This window comes from Myripristis murdjan, chromosome 22, assembly GCF_902150065.1.
Source record: "Myripristis murdjan chromosome 22, fMyrMur1.1, whole genome shotgun sequence".
NCBI classification, from domain to species: Eukaryota; Metazoa; Chordata; class Actinopteri; order Holocentriformes; family Holocentridae; genus Myripristis; species Myripristis murdjan.
Genome location: NC_044001.1, coordinates 14,980,576 through 15,000,483, shown reverse-complemented (window position 1 = coordinate 15,000,483; position 19,908 = coordinate 14,980,576). Strand labels below are relative to the sequence as shown.

General features: G+C 39.6%; 1 protein-coding gene across 1 annotated transcript in view; it reads right to left on the bottom strand.

The window, feature by feature from the left end:
- LOC115354037 (uncharacterized) overlaps positions 1-19,908 on the bottom strand; it is a 114,270-nt gene that overhangs the window by 72,493 nt on the left and 21,869 nt on the right. The window contains exons 12-14 of the mRNA XM_030044192.1: positions 18,203-18,277; positions 17,942-17,971; positions 12,317-12,391 (exon numbers count right to left, since the gene is read on the bottom strand). Coding sequence (XP_029900052.1) covers positions 12,317-12,391; positions 17,942-17,971; positions 18,203-18,277 — 180 coding nt within the window. The remainder of the gene's footprint in view (positions 1-12,316; positions 12,392-17,941; positions 17,972-18,202; positions 18,278-19,908) is intronic.

Below are 19,908 nucleotides of genomic sequence, written 5' to 3'. Positions count from 1 at the left end.
ACGCGCCGAATCCTGACGTCCGCGGGCGATGAGGCAGTGCTGCGCTGAATCCTGACGTCCGCGGGCTGCAGGCGATGAAGCAGTGCTACGCGCTGAATCCTGACGTCCGCGGGCTGCAGGCGATGAAGCAGTGCTGCGCTGAATCCTGACGTCCGCGGGCTGCAGGCGATGAAGCAGTGCTGCGCTGAATCCTGACGTCCGCGGCTACGGGCGACGAAGCAGTGCTGCGCTGAATCCTGACGTCCACGGGCTGCAGGCGATGAAGCAGTACTGCACGCTGAATCCTGAAGTCCACGGGCTCCAGGCGATGAAGCAGCGCTGCGCTGAATCCTGACGTCCGCGGGCTGCAGGCGGTGAAGCAGCACTGCACGCTGAATCCTGAAGTCCACGGGCTCCAGGCGATGAAGCAGTGCTGCGCTGCACGCTGACGGGTCTGACGTTATGGCAAATGTTGCACCTCAGCAAGATGGAGATTAGGCTACGTTTTCACTATAACTATTTCCTGGTCAGTCACTGAGTCCACGCTTCATACTGATGCAATAAAGTGCATTTATTTTCCACGACACTTTGAGGAATGCCTTCATTAACACCGTGAAAACTAAACAAAAAAGAGACAAACAATCTCAGTGAATATCTCTAAGAATATGTAACTGTAAGCACAAGCACTGAGCCTTCTAAGCTAACTGTGAATAGCCAAATACAAGCTAGCTAGCTCATACGTGATGAATGCACACAAACTACTATCATGAAAACAAACGTCAACATTTCAAATCAGTGAGTTTAACCTTATAAACAAAAGGTTCAGTTCAAAACAAAAGAAAGTTACCGTGTGCGCCCTTGACCAGTTGAAAAATAGTTTGATCTTTCTCCCGCACTGCTCTCTCTCTTTCTCTTACTCATGTCTCTGCTCTTACTTGTGTCTCTACTCTTACTTCTCACCTGTCTCCCCCTAGTGGACAACATTCAGGTCAACAGGCTTAAATAAACAGAAACAAAAAAAATAAAAATATACTTATGACATCCTTTACAACCATCCCTAGAACAATGATAGAGTAGAAGCGCCTTCTAGTGGACTGGTGTAAGTCTTTATTTCAGTTCTGTTGAACTATCCAACATTATGTAGATGAGACTAGAGGGTAATACAATAGCTATTTTGATGGGCAATGAATGCATTCTTAAAATTGAGGCGAAAATGACCAAACTACATTCTGGCACAACTATTCCATTGCCAGCTTTTGAACTGTTTACTATTTGAATTTTATTGACAAAAAAATAATCTTGAAGCAGCAATGTAATGTAATGATAAATAATGTATGATAAATCTGTTTTTTTCTGGTTATTATCTTTGCTCATATGTGATTCTGCATGCTTACATTTATTGACAGTAAGTGTTCATAAAAAAAAAAAAATAATGAATTGCTTTAAAATGATAACAAATTAAAATACTAAAAAGCTTTGAAAGAGCTGAAAGGGCTGGGGAGTTTTGATGATCCAGATGCTTCCTGAAAGGAAATAGTGATTGACTTTACTGATATGGGAGCTCAAAACTAAACAAAACTAAAGGCAAGAGATACATTCTTGTCTGTGATGATCCATCTTCTAGGTGGGGCACGATAAATAAGAATGTTGCCAGGAAAAATTACATCTGTTTTTAACGTGCAAAGGCTGACCAATATGACAAGGGAAACTATTGTTGCTCTGCATGAACAGTTAGCTGCCATTTCATTAATGACCTACCAAAACAGATTAGCACTTGATTTCTCTTAGCTGAAACAGGAGGTGTGTGTGTTAAAATTGAGTTGAAAATGACTAAACTACAATCTGGCGCAACTATTCCATTGCCAGCTTTTGAACTGTTTACTATTTGAATTTTATTGACACAAAATAATCTTGAAGCAGCAATGTAATGTAATGATAAATAATGTATGATAAATCTGTTTTTTTCTCCTCCCACAGAATAGACAAAAGATGCTTGTCTATAATGCAGATCACTGCCCATAAGTTGAAGTTCTTAAGTAAAAAAAAAAACATAAATTGCTTGAATCAAACCCATTTTAAAAAGCCATCTATGTATGGACCAAAGCATTTGATGTAACACAATGTGTGGAATGAGAAATACACTGGCATGGTTTATTGGAAGTTTATTATGGATAGTTAGTTACACCCTACATGCTACATACTATGTTAATAGTTAATCAAAGATCCAGTCTACAACATTATGTGATCTGAATGTATAATTTAAAACACTATTTATGCATTCTATTCATAAATAACTGCTCAAAATTTTTTTGCTCCCATGATTTGGACCTCCCCTGTTTCAAAACCCTGGTTACGGCCCTGTCTGCTGGTAGTCATATTGACAGTATACCTGCAATATTACATATCTGACACCTTTCACGAATATCTGTATCTAGAAAATATGTCACAGACATGAAAAAATCTTATTTTCTACAACCTGTTTCAGCAATTGCATAAAAGACAGAACGTTAAGGCTACGTCTGTGTGGGGTTTCTGAACTCTGTTGCTACGACCTTCTGTTTTGGAGATAAAAAAAACAAAAAACAAAACTACATTGCCCTTTATCAAAGACAAACTCAGTGTAAAAAGACAGATATGTCAGTAGCAACACAGCAGCAGCAGCACTGCTATCTGTGTGAACACACACACACACACACACACACACACACACACACACACACACACACACACACACACACACACACATCCTGCACTATATGTATTTGCCTTTGCCTTTCCACTTTCAGCCTTGGTTACTGTTACTGCCACTTGTTTTGTTTAATATTTGTCATTACCAAAAGCTAAAAAAAAATCATTTATTACTGTAATCTCAAAAAAAAAAAAAAAAAAAAAGTTTTGAGTTTTTTTTTCCCCCAGCTCTGTATTTGTTTTTCCCTAGAATGGCCCTAAAATGCCGTCATATGTTTGCCTGTTTTATAAGGAGCAGTTTTAAGTATGGCTCATGGCCAAAGCAATAACCGTCAGGCAGGCAACTGAGTGGACTTTTTAAAATAATAGATATTTTGTTTTAGATAAAACATCTTTCATTTTTTCAGTTTTCTTTTAATTGCTCTGTAGCTCTTTTTTCTCAGGGACTCTCAGTTAGATACAGAAGGAAGGTTATTTTGTTTTCTGGTTATTATCTTTGCTCATATGTGATTCTGCATGTTTACATTTATTGACAGTAAGTTTCATGAAAAAAAATAATAATAATGAATTTCTTTAAAATGGTAACAAATAAAAATACTAAAAACCTTTGAAAGAGCTGAAAGGGCTGGGGAGTTTTCCCGTGCCAGATGCTTTCTGAAAGGAAATACTGATTGACTTTACTGATATGAGAGCTCAAAACTAAACAAAAGTAAACTGAAGGCAAGAGATACATTCTTGTCTGTGTTGATCCATCTTCTAGGTGGGGCACGATAAATAAGAATGTTGCCAGGAAAAATTACATCTGTTTTTAACGTGCAAAGGCTGACCAATATGACAAGGGAAACTATCGTTGGTCTGCATGAACAGTTAGTTGCTATTTCATTAATGACCTACCAAAACAGATTAGCACTTGATTTCTCTTAGCTGAAACAGGAGGTGTGTGTGCTATGTTCTCTCAGGACTGTTGCGTCTTCATCCCAAACAATACTGCACCAGACAGCAACTCAAGCTCTTTCTGGCCTAAAGACCATGTCAGAAGAATTAGCAGAGCATTCAGGGATAACAAATCCCTTAGCTGATTGGCTTGATCATGTATTCAGTAAATGGAAAATTTTGATAGTTCCTGTATTCATCTCATTGAACGTTGCAGTAACAGTACCCACACTATGTGGATGCTGCTGCGTACCATGCATCAGACATCTCTGTATTACTACAGCAAATTAATGATAAATTCCCTGCACCACCTCCTTATCAATTAATTCAACACCCTCGAGAGATAATTCCTGTGGTTTCCCCCCTGAGCCCAGGGAGGACGAGACTGAAGTGGTCAAGCACAATGAAGACCAAGAAGACCGTTATTTCTAATATCTCACTGTCACGGGGCTGTTTGACGCAGTTTGTATTTCCCAAACTAAATACGGGCTGGGAGTTAAACAAGACCAGTTCAATTCAGTTTTATCTGTATAGCGACGTCAAATCATCACAGAAGTTTTCTCAGGGAGTTAAAACATTATATCAGCAACGCTGTCAAAAAACAGCCTCCCATCACAGCGTTTCCATCAGGGAAGTGAAGTGGGGCGTTTCGTGAAACTTACCCTCTGTAAAGTCCAGCAGCAGCACAGCCAGGAGCCCCAAGAAAATCACACATCTACCCATGTCTACAGAAACAAATGACAAACTGTTTGATATAAAACTATCATTTCTTTTAGCACGAAGCAGGAGCTCCGTCAGCGTCTGAGCTGCAGGTCGCTCCTGTCTTTACATCTGGATACAGAAGTGAAAGCAAAAGTAAAAAGGTCCGTCTGGGAGAGGGGGTGGAGTGGGCTCACAGCCTGGACTGACTCTGCAAAGGCACACATGTCTGGAATAGATCCTGAAATTATATTTCTTTCTTTTTCCTTCTTGTTTTGTTACTGTCCACACTCAGTGAAGTGAGATGTCTACGTTCATCACTGAGCAAATATACTTATATATTATATATATGTTCCCTTTATGCTATAAAAATTTGTTTTGATTTTATTAAGACGTGAGAAGGAATTTTATGGATTTAATCTTATTATTTGATCAAAATGCAATATACATAAATGAAAATTTGTGAGCAAAAAAAATAAATAAATAAACGCTGAGTCGCCCTCTAGTGCTGGTCTGTTGCAATAAAGAGAGACATCAACATCAAGCTCAGGTAGGTTTTTGTCAAAAGCATAAAAACACAGGAAGTTCACTTAAATTCCACGAAAAAGTGAAAAACAATAGAAAACAACCATACAACAATACAGATGAGAACATTACAACAGAATTATTTACATCTAAACTCATACTTAAATAAAATACACATGTAAAAAAAATCACAAACACATGCACACACACACGCACGCACGCACGCACGCACGCACGCACGCACGCACGCACGCACACACACACACACACACACACACACACACACTCACTCACTCACTCACTCACTCACTCACTCACTCACTCACATACTCAGACCATGTACATATTCAAACCCCTCAGCTGCAGTATATTCAGTCCAGATGCAGATGTGGCTGTGAGTCCACTGGCTGTTGCTAAGCCTTACTGCCTGTGGACAGAAGCTGCCCTGCTTTATGCTGCTATGTCATCACAAAGTGGCTGCAGTGAAAAAGGTCCATTGTTGAAAATGCCAGCTGACTATAACCAGTGACTTCATGCTGTTGGTCCATCTGACCTCCCATCTTCATCTTGGTTTGGTTCACCATGGTTTAGTTGATTTAGTTCTGTTTGATGTCCTGTAAAAACACAAACACACCAACAGCTGTAAATGTACAGCAGCTTCTCCACTTTGCATGAATTCCATCAAAACACAACAGGAAAGTGCACACACAGACTGGGAATCACACTGCCATGATGCTCCTCATGAAGCCCATACTGAACAAGGCCAACTGCCAGCAAGCACTGAGGGAAACTCAAGTTTAATTGACTGAACATGAAGAAAACAATGCAGAATAAGGTGCTAATAATGAAGCCAGGGTTCAGTGTTGATAGTTTTTTGCCACTGGCTAGGACCAGTGCATCTTAAAGCTACTGGCCCTAAGACAATTTTCACTGGCCCGGCTTCCAAAAGCTGTTATTATCAGTATTATTATCAGCTTTTATTTATTCATTTGATTTGTTTATTGCAGGGCTGCATAGACACTGAGTGGCTTATTGTCACAAGGCTTATGTTTGAATTTGTATGAATTCTGGTTTCATTTAATGGATATTTGAGTTTATCTGATGAGGACGTGAAGACAACATAAGAGCACTTCTGCACACGTGGGCTCTTGGTAAGCCAAAGGGTTTTCATTTGCAGGATTTTATTGTTAGGGTAATGTTGCAAATGCACCTGGAGGTATTGATTTTTAACTTTGCAGTGATTTTATTTACTAAAGTGTGGGTCTGCCAGGCTTGTAACAACTCAAGAGAAGGTGGCAGAATAAATGTAAATGATATACTATAACAATAACTTGCATAACAGAAAAGAATATGTGATATATAATGTGAGAAAATAATATACAAAAAATAGCAATTGCTATTCCCCACATTTTAAGTATTTAAATCTGCATTTACAGTGTCATAAAAGCCATGGAGACTTGCCTTCTTCTGCATCATCTGATGTAGAACAACATGTGATACAGTTTGATGTAGGTGCTGGACTTTGAGCTGCAGACAGGAGAAAAGAACAGTTTTTATTTTCATTTCAAGGACAAGAGGGATAGTTGGTAACACCTGCCTGCTTACTGATTCAAAACAGTTAATTGGTGTGTGGCTTCTGTTTGTGAGTCTAACAACTTTGTTGCTGACAGTTGATCCAGTGGCTGAGGGAAAATGGGCTATAATTGAAGAAAAGTGCACAATAAGGTGCTAATAACTGGTTTCCAGTAACTCATAATGAGCCAGTAAGATAATATGTATGTTAAGAAGTGACTGATGAGTGGTTATTGTCTTCCCTAATCTAAACTGCTGCTGTGAATTCAAATCATACATATATGCCAAAATGCTAATTATTAAAAACAAATAAAAAGAAAAAAACTTGTGAATAACAAATGTATCAACATATTAAAAATGAGCAAGCCGTCATTTACAATTTTAAATGAAAAGAAAAGCAAAATAACTACATGTATTACTGGTACTGCTTTTATTGAAAGGAATGTTTTGTGTTTCCACCTGCTGATCTTTTCCATGTCCTGTTGTGAGTTTTCCCCCAGAGACAGAGACCAAGGCAGCTGAAAAACTTATGTTAACATGTTTTTATTTCAGTGCTTTTGTGGGAAACACTTACCTGACTCACTGTCAAGTAAATACATCTTTCCTGTTATAGCAGCTGAAATGAAGCACAAGCACACAGTGGAAATATTGCATTAATGTCATGTTTTTGTTTATCTGCCTATAGGCGCGCGCACACACACACACACACACACACACACACACACACTGAACAAGAAAGTGTAACTCTTCATAACCTTACATATGTGTTACATATGTGATTAGGAAGTTGAAACAAATGGAACGCAGGTTACTGACAACAAATCAAATAAAAATACTCACCAGAAACCAGAGAACAACCCAGAGAAACTGCAGCAATCACCGCAGCCAGCACACCAAGGTAATGCAGAAATGTATCTGGAAAATATATCAATAGCAACAAACTTGTGTTTGCAGTACAACACTGTGCCATAGAGTTAATGCATTCTTCAATTTGTGAAAACAATGCATAACATTCAAATCACCTTACCTATAACCCAAATCAAGTTTTGCTTTTCAACACTCAAATAATACACAATAGTACAGTAAAACACTATTTATTTATTTATTTGGGAGGGACAGCATACATTAATGAACAAAACACTCCAATTAAGTACAAACAAGTACAGGTTAGGTGCAAAGTAAGGGCGTTTTCACACCTGTCTCGTTTGGTCTGGACTTTCAGTTTGATCCGAACCTAAATTACTGTGTGAAAGGTGCCGCGGACCACAGTCCGCACCAAACGACCAAAATTTGGTCCGACCAAAAGAGGTGGTCTCGGTCCGGACCAAACGAACCAAGGTTCGGACCTTCTGCAGTGTGAAAACAACTGTTTGTATGGTTCGGACCTTCATATCAATGACAGGAAGTTTTTTTCTTCTGCTGCTCTCGATTTAATTACGGTACAGGAAGTTACATCACGCTAACCAGCTGGTTACCCTGGTTATGCGTCTCCGACGGCATGCTAACTTTAGCTGCTAACGTTAAACGTTGCTGTGACACGCAAGGCGCAACATTAGTCGTGTCCGTTATTATGCTGAATGAAAAGTGTTGCACGGTAAAATGTATAGCACTATAAAGACAAGTTAATACATCACTACTGACAGCTCATCTTTTTTTTTTTTTTTTAAATGCCGTTTTCTCCTCCTCTCGATAAAGTTTTCTCATGATGAGGAGGCTCATCTTACGAATAGCAGTTACTCTGATGTATTGCTCATTAACTTGATGCTGCTGGTAGCAATATACCAAGTATTAGAGCGGGAAAAGGATGGCTCGCTCCAATGCCGGCTTTACCTATGTCGCCGACGACTCTACCTATGACGCCGGTAAAATCCTGCGGGTATCCCTCCGGTAAACAACCGCTGCCATATGTCTGCAGACCCGGAGACTGCAGATTCAGGCCCGCAGTTTTGGGACCCGCAGTTCTAGGCCCCTCGTTTTTCCGCGACAGCGACACCTATTTCATCGGAGACAAGTAATGACAGACGATCGGAGTGCAAGGATTCAATGTGGAGTCAAGTTATGGAATGGCCTTAGTGATGATTTAAAATTGTGTAGCTCTCTGTTGAGGTTCAAAAAAATATTGAAAAGTAGAATAATAAAGCATTACAATGTAAACTGACTGCAATGTGAAATTAACCCTTGTATACCCTAAGGAAAAGTTCCGAATCCCACCCTTTGACCCAAAAATGGTCAAGCATCTACCCTTTCATAAAATTATGATTTTTTAAAATCAATTTTTCCAGGGTTTTTCGTTCCATTCTATTTATTAAAATGTTTTTAATTATTTTAAATCATTACTTAATCAAATATTAACCCTTTACATGCCTGTTTGTATCATATACTACTAATTAAAATTTGTGGAAAAAAACATATACTGAAACTTTGTCAACATACTAACAGGTAATGAGATTATTTTACTATTATTATCCCAGTGTGACATGGGTTGCCCAAGTATTTACTCTTCCACCAAGCAATAGCGTGCAATCCAGCAAGAAAGTGGGCAGAATGGTTGCCAAGCAACACAGACGCTGAGATCGGGTGAAAATCAACAGTCTCTTTCTTCTCCTCACACCAGCTCTGAAAGCAGCGAACAGACCACAGAGTTTGTTTCACAGTCGCCACTTCATTTCTCGCAACAAATAAATAAATAAATAATGCACCAAAGTTAATATTGTGGGTGATGGGCAACCCATGTCACACTGGGATAATAATAGTAAAATAATCTCATTACCTGTTAGTATGTTGACAAAGTTTCAGTATATGTTTTTTTCCACAAATTTTAATTAGTAGTATATGATACAAACAGGCATGTAAAGGGTTAACTTTTCCTTAGGGTATACAAGGGTTAATTTCACATTGCAGTCAGTTTACATTGTAATGCTTTATTATTCTACTTTTCAATATTTTTTTGAACCTCAACAGAGAGCTACACAATTTTAAATTATCACTAAGGCCATTCCATAACTTGACTCCACGTTGAATCCTTGCACTCCGATCGTCTGTCATTACTTGTCTCCGATGAAATAGGTGTCGCTGTCGCGGAAAAACGAGGGGCCTAGAACTGCAGGTCCAGGACCGCGGTGCAGTTTTACAGTCGTCCAGACCAGTAGGTGTTGCTGTCGCGGAAAAACGAGGGGCCTAGAACTGCGGGTCCCAAAACTGCGGGCCTGAATCTGCAGTCTCCGGGTCTGCAGACATATACTCAAAAGCCGGCTCTGGCTCGCTCGATTCATTTTCTGTAAACAGGAAGTAATACTGATGTCAGATGCCGGCCGGCCAGCCCAACAACTCAGCGTAACCAAAGCAAAATGAGCCACGGAAGTGCATGGGGAGTTGATGCGTCCTCTAATGAGAAGAATACATTTCCCATGTATGTTTGTCTTGTAAAGTCCGTTACTCCATTTGCAGTTTGGTTCGGACCTTGGTTCGGACTTTCAGGTGTGAAAACGCCCTTACATCCATAGTCCCTGACATACAACAAAGACATAACACTAAAGAGACAGATACAAAATGCCCAAACAAAAAGTGCAACAAGAAAACAAACAACTAACCCGAAAGTGACTCGGCTGTTTTTAAAAGGACTAGGAAATAACAGCTTTGAAGACTAAAATAAGTTGCAAGGTCATCAAGGGGTAAAGTGCAGAATTAACTATGCTCACAAGATTGGTTGTGGAGTAACCATTTTTTAAGATTATGTTTAAACGGAGTAAAAGTGGGACAATCTCTGATGGTTAAAGGGAGATTGTTCCACACTAAACAACCCTGCACTGACTGGACATTTTTACTAAAAGCTGTATGTGTGCTCTGCACATCACAGCCCCCTCTTGTGATTGACCTTGTCTAAGTCACATTACTTAAAATGTGATTTATACTTACAATGAATTACTCAAATTAAAAAATGAATCTGCGGTCAAAGTTCAAATAGTTGCTCTGACCTTCACATACAAGTGATTTTTTTCCATTCTTCACTGTTGTAAATGCACAGAAAAGCAACACAACTATTGTTGGTCCTGCTTTTACTGCTACAAATGTTTTTTGTTTTTTTTTTATAATTATTTATTTGTGTATTTTCCAATGTCATAGAAGCCATGGAGACTTGTCTGGATCATTATACGGTGATGGTGCTTTGCATTGGCTGCAGAGTTTTAGTTTCAGAATTAGCATGCAACACCTGCAGGCTAATCCCTGTCTCACCTCTGTTTGTGAGTTTTATTGCAGACGTGAAGGACGCAACAGCAACCAAATACTGCTGGTGTTTGTGGGAACCGGCCTTTTACTTCAGCTGCTAAATTCCTACTGTTTTACTTCAATTCTATTGTAAAAACCACCGTGTGCAAACTGGGAATCTGGCTGCCACTGTGGAAACTGAATGAAAACAATTTTCCTGCAGGTCAGTGTTGAGTCCTAATGACAACCTGGAGCTGCTGTTTGAAGCTGAAGGTGTGGTGGTGAATGCAGGAGTGTGCTCAGTCACTTTACAGCATTGCGTCACCGCTCGTGTGTGTGTGTGTGTGTGTGTGTGTGTGTGTGTGTAAGTCCGAAAATGTACCATGCGGAAATATGTCTTGACATCAGACAACCCGGACTCATTTGTGAGTGGCTCAACACACAAACACGTTGCCATAGTGAAATCAAATTACACAGAGAGGGAGACAGAGTCGGTCTGCAAATGGAAAAATGGACAAATACATTACAGGGGCAAAAAAACAAACAAACAAACAAAACAAAACAGGCGAGGCGTCACATACAAATCAGACAAAGTTGGCCGGCGCTGAGGTTGATCAACCACGAAAACCCAAGTCAAGAAATAATGATGACGCATATCTTACTCTTGGATTCACAGCTAATGTGGTAGGAGATGAGGGGAGACCTGTCTGTGTTTTATGTCTGAAAACTCTAGCAGCTGACTGTATGAAACCAAACAAATTAAAGAGACACTTGGAGACTTTACACCCAGCTCATGGCAGTAAGCCACTGGAGTTCTTTAAGAAAAAACTTGATGAATATCACAAACAGGAGAATTGCTTAAAATGAAAACAGCATCAGTGACCAACAAAGCACAACTGGGGTCATACAAGGTTGCATACAGAGTTGCACATCCATGGAACCACACATCATAGCAGAGGAGCTCATACTCCCGCAGCTCTAGATATTGTGTAAACTATGGTTGAAGAGACAAGCGCTGCAAAACTGAAGGCTGTCTCCCTGTCTAATGACACGATTTCAAGGCTTATATGTGACATTTCAAATGACCTGGAAGATCAACTCATAGAAAAACTGAAAGACACTCGTTTTGCCTTGCAAATGGACGAGGCTACTGTCAGCAATAAAGACTGTCTGCTTATTGCTTATATTTGCTTTGTCACATTACAGTCACTAAGTGAGGATTTGCAATTATGTCACAAAAAGAGCAACTTGTTTTTGTTCTGTTGCATAGGTTGCACTTCATGTTTTCAGAAGATATGCAGTGGAAAACAGGCTCATTGCAGACACAGAGACCAAGGCAGGTGAAAAACTCATGTTAACATGTTTTTATTTCAATGCTTTTGTGGGAAACACTTACCTGTTTCACTGTCAAATCCACCACGTAATGAAAAGATCTTTCCTGTTATAACAGCTGAAATGAAGCACAAGCATACAGTGGAAATATTTCATTAATGCATGTTGTCATGTTTTAGCTTGTCTACCTGCAGCTTCACATACACACACAGACACACAGACACACACACACACACACACACACACACACACACACACACACACACACACACAATGAACACCAGGAAAGTGTAACCCTTCATAACCTTGCATATGTGTTGATTAGGAACTTGGAACAAATAGAACACAGGTTACTGACAACAAATCAAATAAAAATATTCACCCAAACCCAGCGAACAACCCAGAGAAACTGCAGCCATCACCACAGCAAGCACACCAATGTAAAGCTGCTCTCTACCTGTTTAAAAACAAGGCTTAGTCAGTGCTATAAATGTGTTAGTTTTCCTTCAAAGTCAAGCCACAGTTCACAAACCAGATTACCACCAGAAGATATATCAATAGCAACAAACTTGTGTTTGCAGTACAACACTGTGCCATAGATTTAGGGCCCTATCTTGTGCCACCCGCTATCCTCTGCCACTACCCGCTACCCGCAAATTGCGGATTTAGGAGCTTCCGCTATCCCTAAACGGTATCTTGCGCCACCCGCTACCCGCTATCCTTATGCCGACTCCGTCATTTGCGCCTGGAGGTGTGTCCGTGGGTGTGTTTCATGCGCTTTCCCTAAAGTTGCTATCTTGCGCACACACTTTAGGGAAAGCGGATAGCGGGTGGTCCTGACCACCCGCTATCCGCTTTCCCTAAAGTTTGGGCTGTTACGAGAGCGCGTCCAGGCGGCTTCAATGCGCGCCCCGACGGAGCCTCGCCACGCACACGGTCGGACTGATACCGGGACGCCGCCGGAATGGACTGAATATATTACTCATATAGACTGTTTAGAGGAAAGACTGTTTTAATTGGACACTTACGCCAGCACGTTTTATTGTTTTATCATAAGCCAGCAGCTGTGCTGTATTTTTATTTTTAATATTTTATTTGCCCAATCTACCTTGTCAATAAATTAGTTTACACATAGTTCCACCTCTGCCTCTTGTGTGTGTGTGGTGTGACCGGGGGATTTTACTCAATCAGTACAACCTTGTGACACGTCCACTTGGACACATGTGGCTCCACCTCCCGAATTAACTCGCCTATAATATAATATATAATATGTATATAGCCAACTTGCTTTAGCCTCAGTAGAAGCCCTGAGAAAATCTACCTCCCTCTCTCCATCGCGGGTTTAGGATTTAGGATTTAGGATTTAGGATAGCGCAGTCTGCCCTTAAAGGCAGTGGCACCTGGCACACTGATTGGTTTAACTGGCGTAACGCCCAAAACACGCCTATTCATAATATAGCGGGTAGCGGAGGTGTTTTGCGGATAGTGGGAGGTGCACAAGATAGCAACTTTTACGGGGGAACGCCTCTTCCTAAATCCTAAATCCGCAAATAGCGGGTTTAGGGAGTCTGGCACAAGATAGGGCCCTTAATGTATTCTTCAATTTCTGAAAACAATGCATAACATTCAAATCACCTTACCTATTAACCGAATCGAGTTTTGCTTTTCAACACTCAAATAATACACAATAGTACAGTAAAACACTAACATTACATAAATTATGATTTATACTTCAAATTAATTAATTACATATGAAAATGACTCTGCAGGTCAAACTTCAATAAATAGAAACTCTGACCTTCACATACATGTGGTTTTTGTCATACTTTACTGTTTCAAATGCACAGAAAAGCAACACAACTACACTCCTGATCAAAATCTTAAGACCAGCTGAAAAATTGCAAGAATTTACATTTTGCACTGTTGGATCTTAAGAAGGTTCTAACTAACGGTTGGATTGTTGCATAAGCAAGGCCTCTCACCGCGTGCCATTGCTACTGAGGTTGGACGCAGTAAGACAGTCATTTTAAACTTCTTAAAAGATCCTGAGGGTTATGGAACAAAAAAGTCAAGTGGTAGACCCAAAAAAATTTCACCGGCCCTGAGCCGGAGGATCCAATTGGCTGTCTGTCAAGACACGGGACGATCCTCGGCCCAAATTGAGCTTGTCACTGGTGCCAACTGCAGTCCCATAACCATCAGACGGCATCTGCGAGAGAAGGGTTTTAAGAATAAAAAACGTCTTCAAAGGCCTCGTCTCCTTCAACGCCACAAAATTGCCCATTTGGAGTTTGCACGAGAGCACCAAACATGGGGCATTGAAAGGTGGAAGAAAAGTTTTATTCTCTGATGAGAAAAAATGTAACTTTGACGGTCCTGACTGCTTCCAACGTTACTGGCATGACAAGGAGATCCCACCTGAGAACAATGGAACTTCAGGTTGTGCAGAGGCGTCAAATGGCAGCTGGCTATGTGGAGATGTTGCAGGGGGCATCCCTCATGACTGAAGGCCATCGTCTGTGTGGTAATGACTGGGTTTTTCAACAGGACAACGCTGCAGTTCACAATGCCCACCTGACAAAGGACTTTTTCCAGAGAAATAACATCACTCTTTTGAACCATCCTGCATGTTCCCCTTATATAAGTCCAGTTGAGAACATTTGGAGTTGGATGGCAAGGGAAGTTTTCAACAATGGACACCAGTTCCAGACAGTGGATGCCCTCCGTTATGCCATCTTCACCACTTGGAGCAACATTCCCACTAGCCTCCTGGAAACACTAGCATCAAGCATGCCGAAACAAATTTTTGAGGTGATTAACAAGAAAGCTTTTTTGCCTTTGCCATCAGGAGGTCATGACAATGTGGATACCTGACAGAAAATGACACTGAATCCACATTTTTGCGAAGATCTGGGCTTTTAAAGGCTGTGGTCTTAAACTTTTGATCAGCTGATGAACAGCCTATTTCAGTTTAATGGTTGTTTGCAATAAATTGCTTACTCAAATTTTTTTTGTCTCACTCCCATTTCTTCTTTTTGCATTTTGAAGCTCTACTTAGAACCTTCTTAAGATTCAACAGTGCAAAATGTAAATTCTTGCAATTTTTCAACTGGTCTTAAAATTTTGATCAGGAGTGTATTACTGCTACTGCTTTTATTGCTAAGAATGTTTTTTTTTTTTTTTGTTTTGTTTTTTTTGTTATAATTATTTACTTGTGAATTTTCCAATGTCATAGAAGCCATGGAGACTTGCTTGGACCATCACAGGGTGATGATGCTCTGGCAGCAGAGTTTCAGAACGGATAGGAATTAGCATGCAACAACTGCAGGCTGATCTCTGTCTCACCTCTGATTGTGAGTTTTATTGCAGACATGAGGGACGCAACAACAACCAAATGCTGCTGGTGTCTGTGGGAACTGACCTTTTACTTCAGCTGCTAAATTCCTACTGCTTTACTTCAGTTCTATTGTAAAAACCAGCGTGTGCAAACTGGGAATCTGGCTGCCACTGTGGAAATTGAATGAAAACAATTTTCCTGCAGGTCAACGTTGAGTCCTAATGACAACCTGGAGCTGCTGTTTGAAGCTGAAGGTGTGGTGGTGAATGCAGGAGTGAGCTCAGTCACTTCACAGCATTGTCTGTATCATGTTGATGCTGAGGTGAATGGATGACTATAGAATCAAGATCTGTAACATGTAAGTAACATCTGTAAACCCTTACATGTCAGTCAATTCAGGGTGTAAATAATAATAATAAATAAAGTTTAAGTGACGTGAAAAATATTCTGTGCATTGTGTGTAGTCCTTTAGCTATCCTCCGATGAGGCAGGAAGATCAGTGTTTGTTATGTTTTAAAGACAATAATAATATGTGATATGAGTTGCAGTGAATTTTGATATAAAGTTGCTATTTTTGCATCAGTTCAATGTTAACTTCATGTTAATCTAGCAAGAGAATTAATGCATTATTTTTTGTGTTTCTATCTGTCATCAGCTCTTACATTGGTTTGAAGATCTGAAATAAATCTTAAAAATCATCAGTAAAAGAGTGAGACCATCATCTTTCAGTGGGATAGCTTCAGAGGGAGTCAACAGCAGCAGAAAACTTGTGCTGCACTGCCCTTAGGGGCTGAAACTTTCAGACATGTTGCACTTCTGGCCACATCCAATCAGTGACGTCACATCGCTGGAGCACTTGAGTTCAAACTAGTGGTGGGTTAGATTAATCGAAATAGCGATTCATCACGATGTTTTACATGACGATATGGCATCGATTTTTTTCACATCGATTCTTTTCCACAAAGCCTGGGAAAAAAAATGGGTACCTGGAACAAAAAGTAGGTAACGTGCGCGCCAACCGGACAGTTTAGTAGGTGGGACCATCGCAAACGGAAGCAGAGGGAAGCAGCTGTCGTTTGTTTGCAAATACCGTATTCATCTGAATATCAGACGATATTTTTTCCATTGAAAAAACGCCCTCGTCTAATATTGGGGGTCTAAGCAAATACACATGTATTGTAGGCTTGCATATGTAAACCAGTAGGTAGGCTCGCCTGATGCTGCGATTACCGGCGAATGGTCGCATTGCGCAGTCACCAATCAACCATGTTGTCTGTGTCAGTGTCCGTTGTGCTGCTGCAGCCGTATATGAACAAAAGTTGATTTATAATGAAAGGTATATATGGCAGTATGTGTGCACTGCTCACCTGTCAGATCCGGCAGACCTGACCGGGTGGGCACGCCTTTTTTATTCAAACAAGATTTTGTCCATATAAAAAGTCTTTTTCCAAAAAAGGGTCTTGAAAAAGAGGGGTCGTCTTAAAATCAGGGTCGTCTTTTATGCGGGTCAATACAGTATTTTATCTTGTCCAAACTGAGTAAGTTGAATTATTTGATTTTGAAGAATGCACTTTTTATTGTTCCCTTGCAATAATATGGCGGTTTATGATGGCGAATTCCAGACTGAATAAACTGACTTTATTTTGAAGATTGCACTGTTTTGCCTTGGATTAAGGCAGTTTTGTCTTTGGGATTGTAGTTAAGGCTGTTGTTGCCTTGTAAAAATGTCACTTTGCATTTACAAATGACACATGTTTCCATTTAATAAAATTTGATGGAGACACATAATTATGTTGTTGTTTATGTGAATTAATGACCTTACTAAAGTGTCTTATAGGTCCAGGGGAGTCATACTTATCTGTACAGAAATTATAGTCAATGGTGTACTGTAGTGCTGTAGTTACTCTTTGTTATGATGGAACTGGCTTATGCAATTCTTTCACTGGCCCCTAGATGGGCCTGTGCTCCATGGCAATGTTGGGTTAAATGTTGGGAGCTACTCCCAGATTACATAGTCAAAATATTTTGTGTCTTTGAAAATTTGAAAATATTTTTTGTCTTTGAAAAATAATTCCTAGTCAAATGTTCAAAAAATCTTTATTTTGAGAGTGACATGAGATAATTTATGGGCTATTTATTTACAAAGCTAGCCAAAGATTAACACAAAATCAGTCTTGCATGGAAAATAGTTGTAAAAATCACAATAATCGAAGAATTGTGGCACCAATAATCGCATCGAATCGACAATCGCTATAATCGCTATAATCGCTATAATCGCTATAATCGAAAAATCGAAGCTCCCATAATCGAAATCGAATCGAATCGTGAGGTACCCGCGACGGAGCACCCCTAGTTCAAACAGGAATGTTTTCTGGAGCTGGAAATTTACTAATTACAGCTACACTGGTTACTTTGGATGAGTAAAGTCTTTGAGTAATGCGATTAATTTGAGCACTTTAACTGTCACAAGTTAAAACCTAAAACTAAATACTTCCATAAAATATCCTGATCTTCTCCCTCTTCATTTTTCTTTGGATGAAATGATTGTTTCCACCTGCTGATCTTTTTCATGTCATGTTGTTAGTTTTTCCCCCAGAGACAGAGACCAAGGCAGGTGAAAAACTCATGTTAACGTTTTTTTATGTCAGTGCTTTTGTGGGAAACACTTACCTGTTTCATCGAAACATGCTACTATAAAAACTGAAATGAAGCACAAGTACACAGTGGAAATACTGCATTAATGCAAGTTGTCATGTTTTAGCTTGTCTGCCTGTTGGCACGCACACACACACACACACACACACACACACACACAAACAAACACAATGAACAGGAAAGTGTAACTCTTCATAAACTTGCATATGTGTTGAATAAGAAGTTGGAACAAATGGAACGCAGGTAACTGACAACATATCAAATAAAAATACTCACACATTCCCAGAAAATAACCCAGAGGAACAGCAGACACCACCCCAACCAGCACAGCAAGGTAATCCAGAAGTCTACCTGTTTAAAAGCAAGGCTTAGTCAGTGCTAAAAATGTGTTAGTCTTCCTTCAAAGTCAAGCCACAATTCACAAACCCGATTACCACTGGAAAATATATCAATAGCAACAAACTTGTGTTTGCAGTACAACACTGTGCCATAGATTTAATGCATTCTTCAATTTCTGAAAACAATACATAACATTCAAATCACCTTACCTATGAACCAAATCAAGTCTTGCTTTTCAACACTCAAATAATACACAATAGTACAGTAAAACATTAACATTACAAAAATTATGATTTATACTGCAGATTAATTAATTACATATGAAAATGACTCTGCAGGTCATTTCATTTGTTTTTTTAATTCCATTTTTTCCCTAGTTAAGAAGATTCCTTTTCTTTCCCAATCAATCAATAAATCCTCTGTCGTTCACAATTGGATTAATATCTGGGTCATACACTGGCCATGTTAGTATTTGTATTTCTTTTTGAATGTTAAGTTGCTTCACTAAACAGGACCAGAGATCAATAGAAAATCTAACCCACTGACTCTGGATGATATCATTTTTAGTGGTTAATGGACATCCTAGCAAACTCTGTAAAGGTCAGTCTAACAATGAGAACTCAGTGATTTTCCATTTGCAAAGTATTCCTGATCGCACCAGAGTAACAGTGGATTTAGCTGTGCTGCTAAATAATAACCTTAAAGGTTTGGTAAGCCCATCCCACCACTATCCTTCAGTAACTGTAAAGATTTCTATCTTACTCTGGGGAGTTTACCGTTCCAAATAAATCTAGATAATACCTTATCACATTCTTTAAATTGATTATCAGAAACATGAATAGGTAAGGACTGAAACAGATAAAGTATCTGGGTAAAATATTTGTTTTTATTGTCTTCACTCTGTTGCCAAGGTCCAGAGGCAATAAGGCCCATCTATCTCAATCCTGTTTTGTCTTTGTGTTGATGTGTTGACAATTTTCATTGTACAGTTGGGACATGTCTTTGGTTAGTTTTACACCCAGATATTTTATAGATGTTGTGTCCCATCAAAACATAAATCTGCTTTTAAGATCTTGTGATGGTGTAAAATTCAACATTAACGGTAATATTAATGGTATAGCCTCATTGTCTTTCATACATATGTAGCACATCTATTACTTTAGGAACTCCCGATTCTGGATTCTTTATACTGACCAAGATATCGTCGGCATATCTTATACTCTGTTTCTCTTATTGCAATACCCTCCAGTTCTGGATCTTGTCGTATGTGGCACTGGTTGCTATGCGACCGATACAGACGCTAGGAAGTAGTCAATCATCTAGATTTCTAAATACAAACACCTCCTGTCCGTTTAGAAAATCATTTGCTTCAGTTTACAACAGTATTGGTTTTTAATTGCAGAAAAAAAGAAAAAAAAAATCGCCTATTGTGGAAAGGAAAAACATCATATATCTCTGTGAGTTTTTAAACACACCTGGTATTCCTGAATTGTGGTATATCTCTCTCCATGCCTGGGCTTTTTTAACAATATCACGGTATGACTGCAGTCTAGTGTCCCACAGCTCTGCACGCAGAGACAGCCATGATGATGCTTTCCTCCATTTTTGGTGTGCCTTTCTGCCAAAATCCACCTATTTTTTCC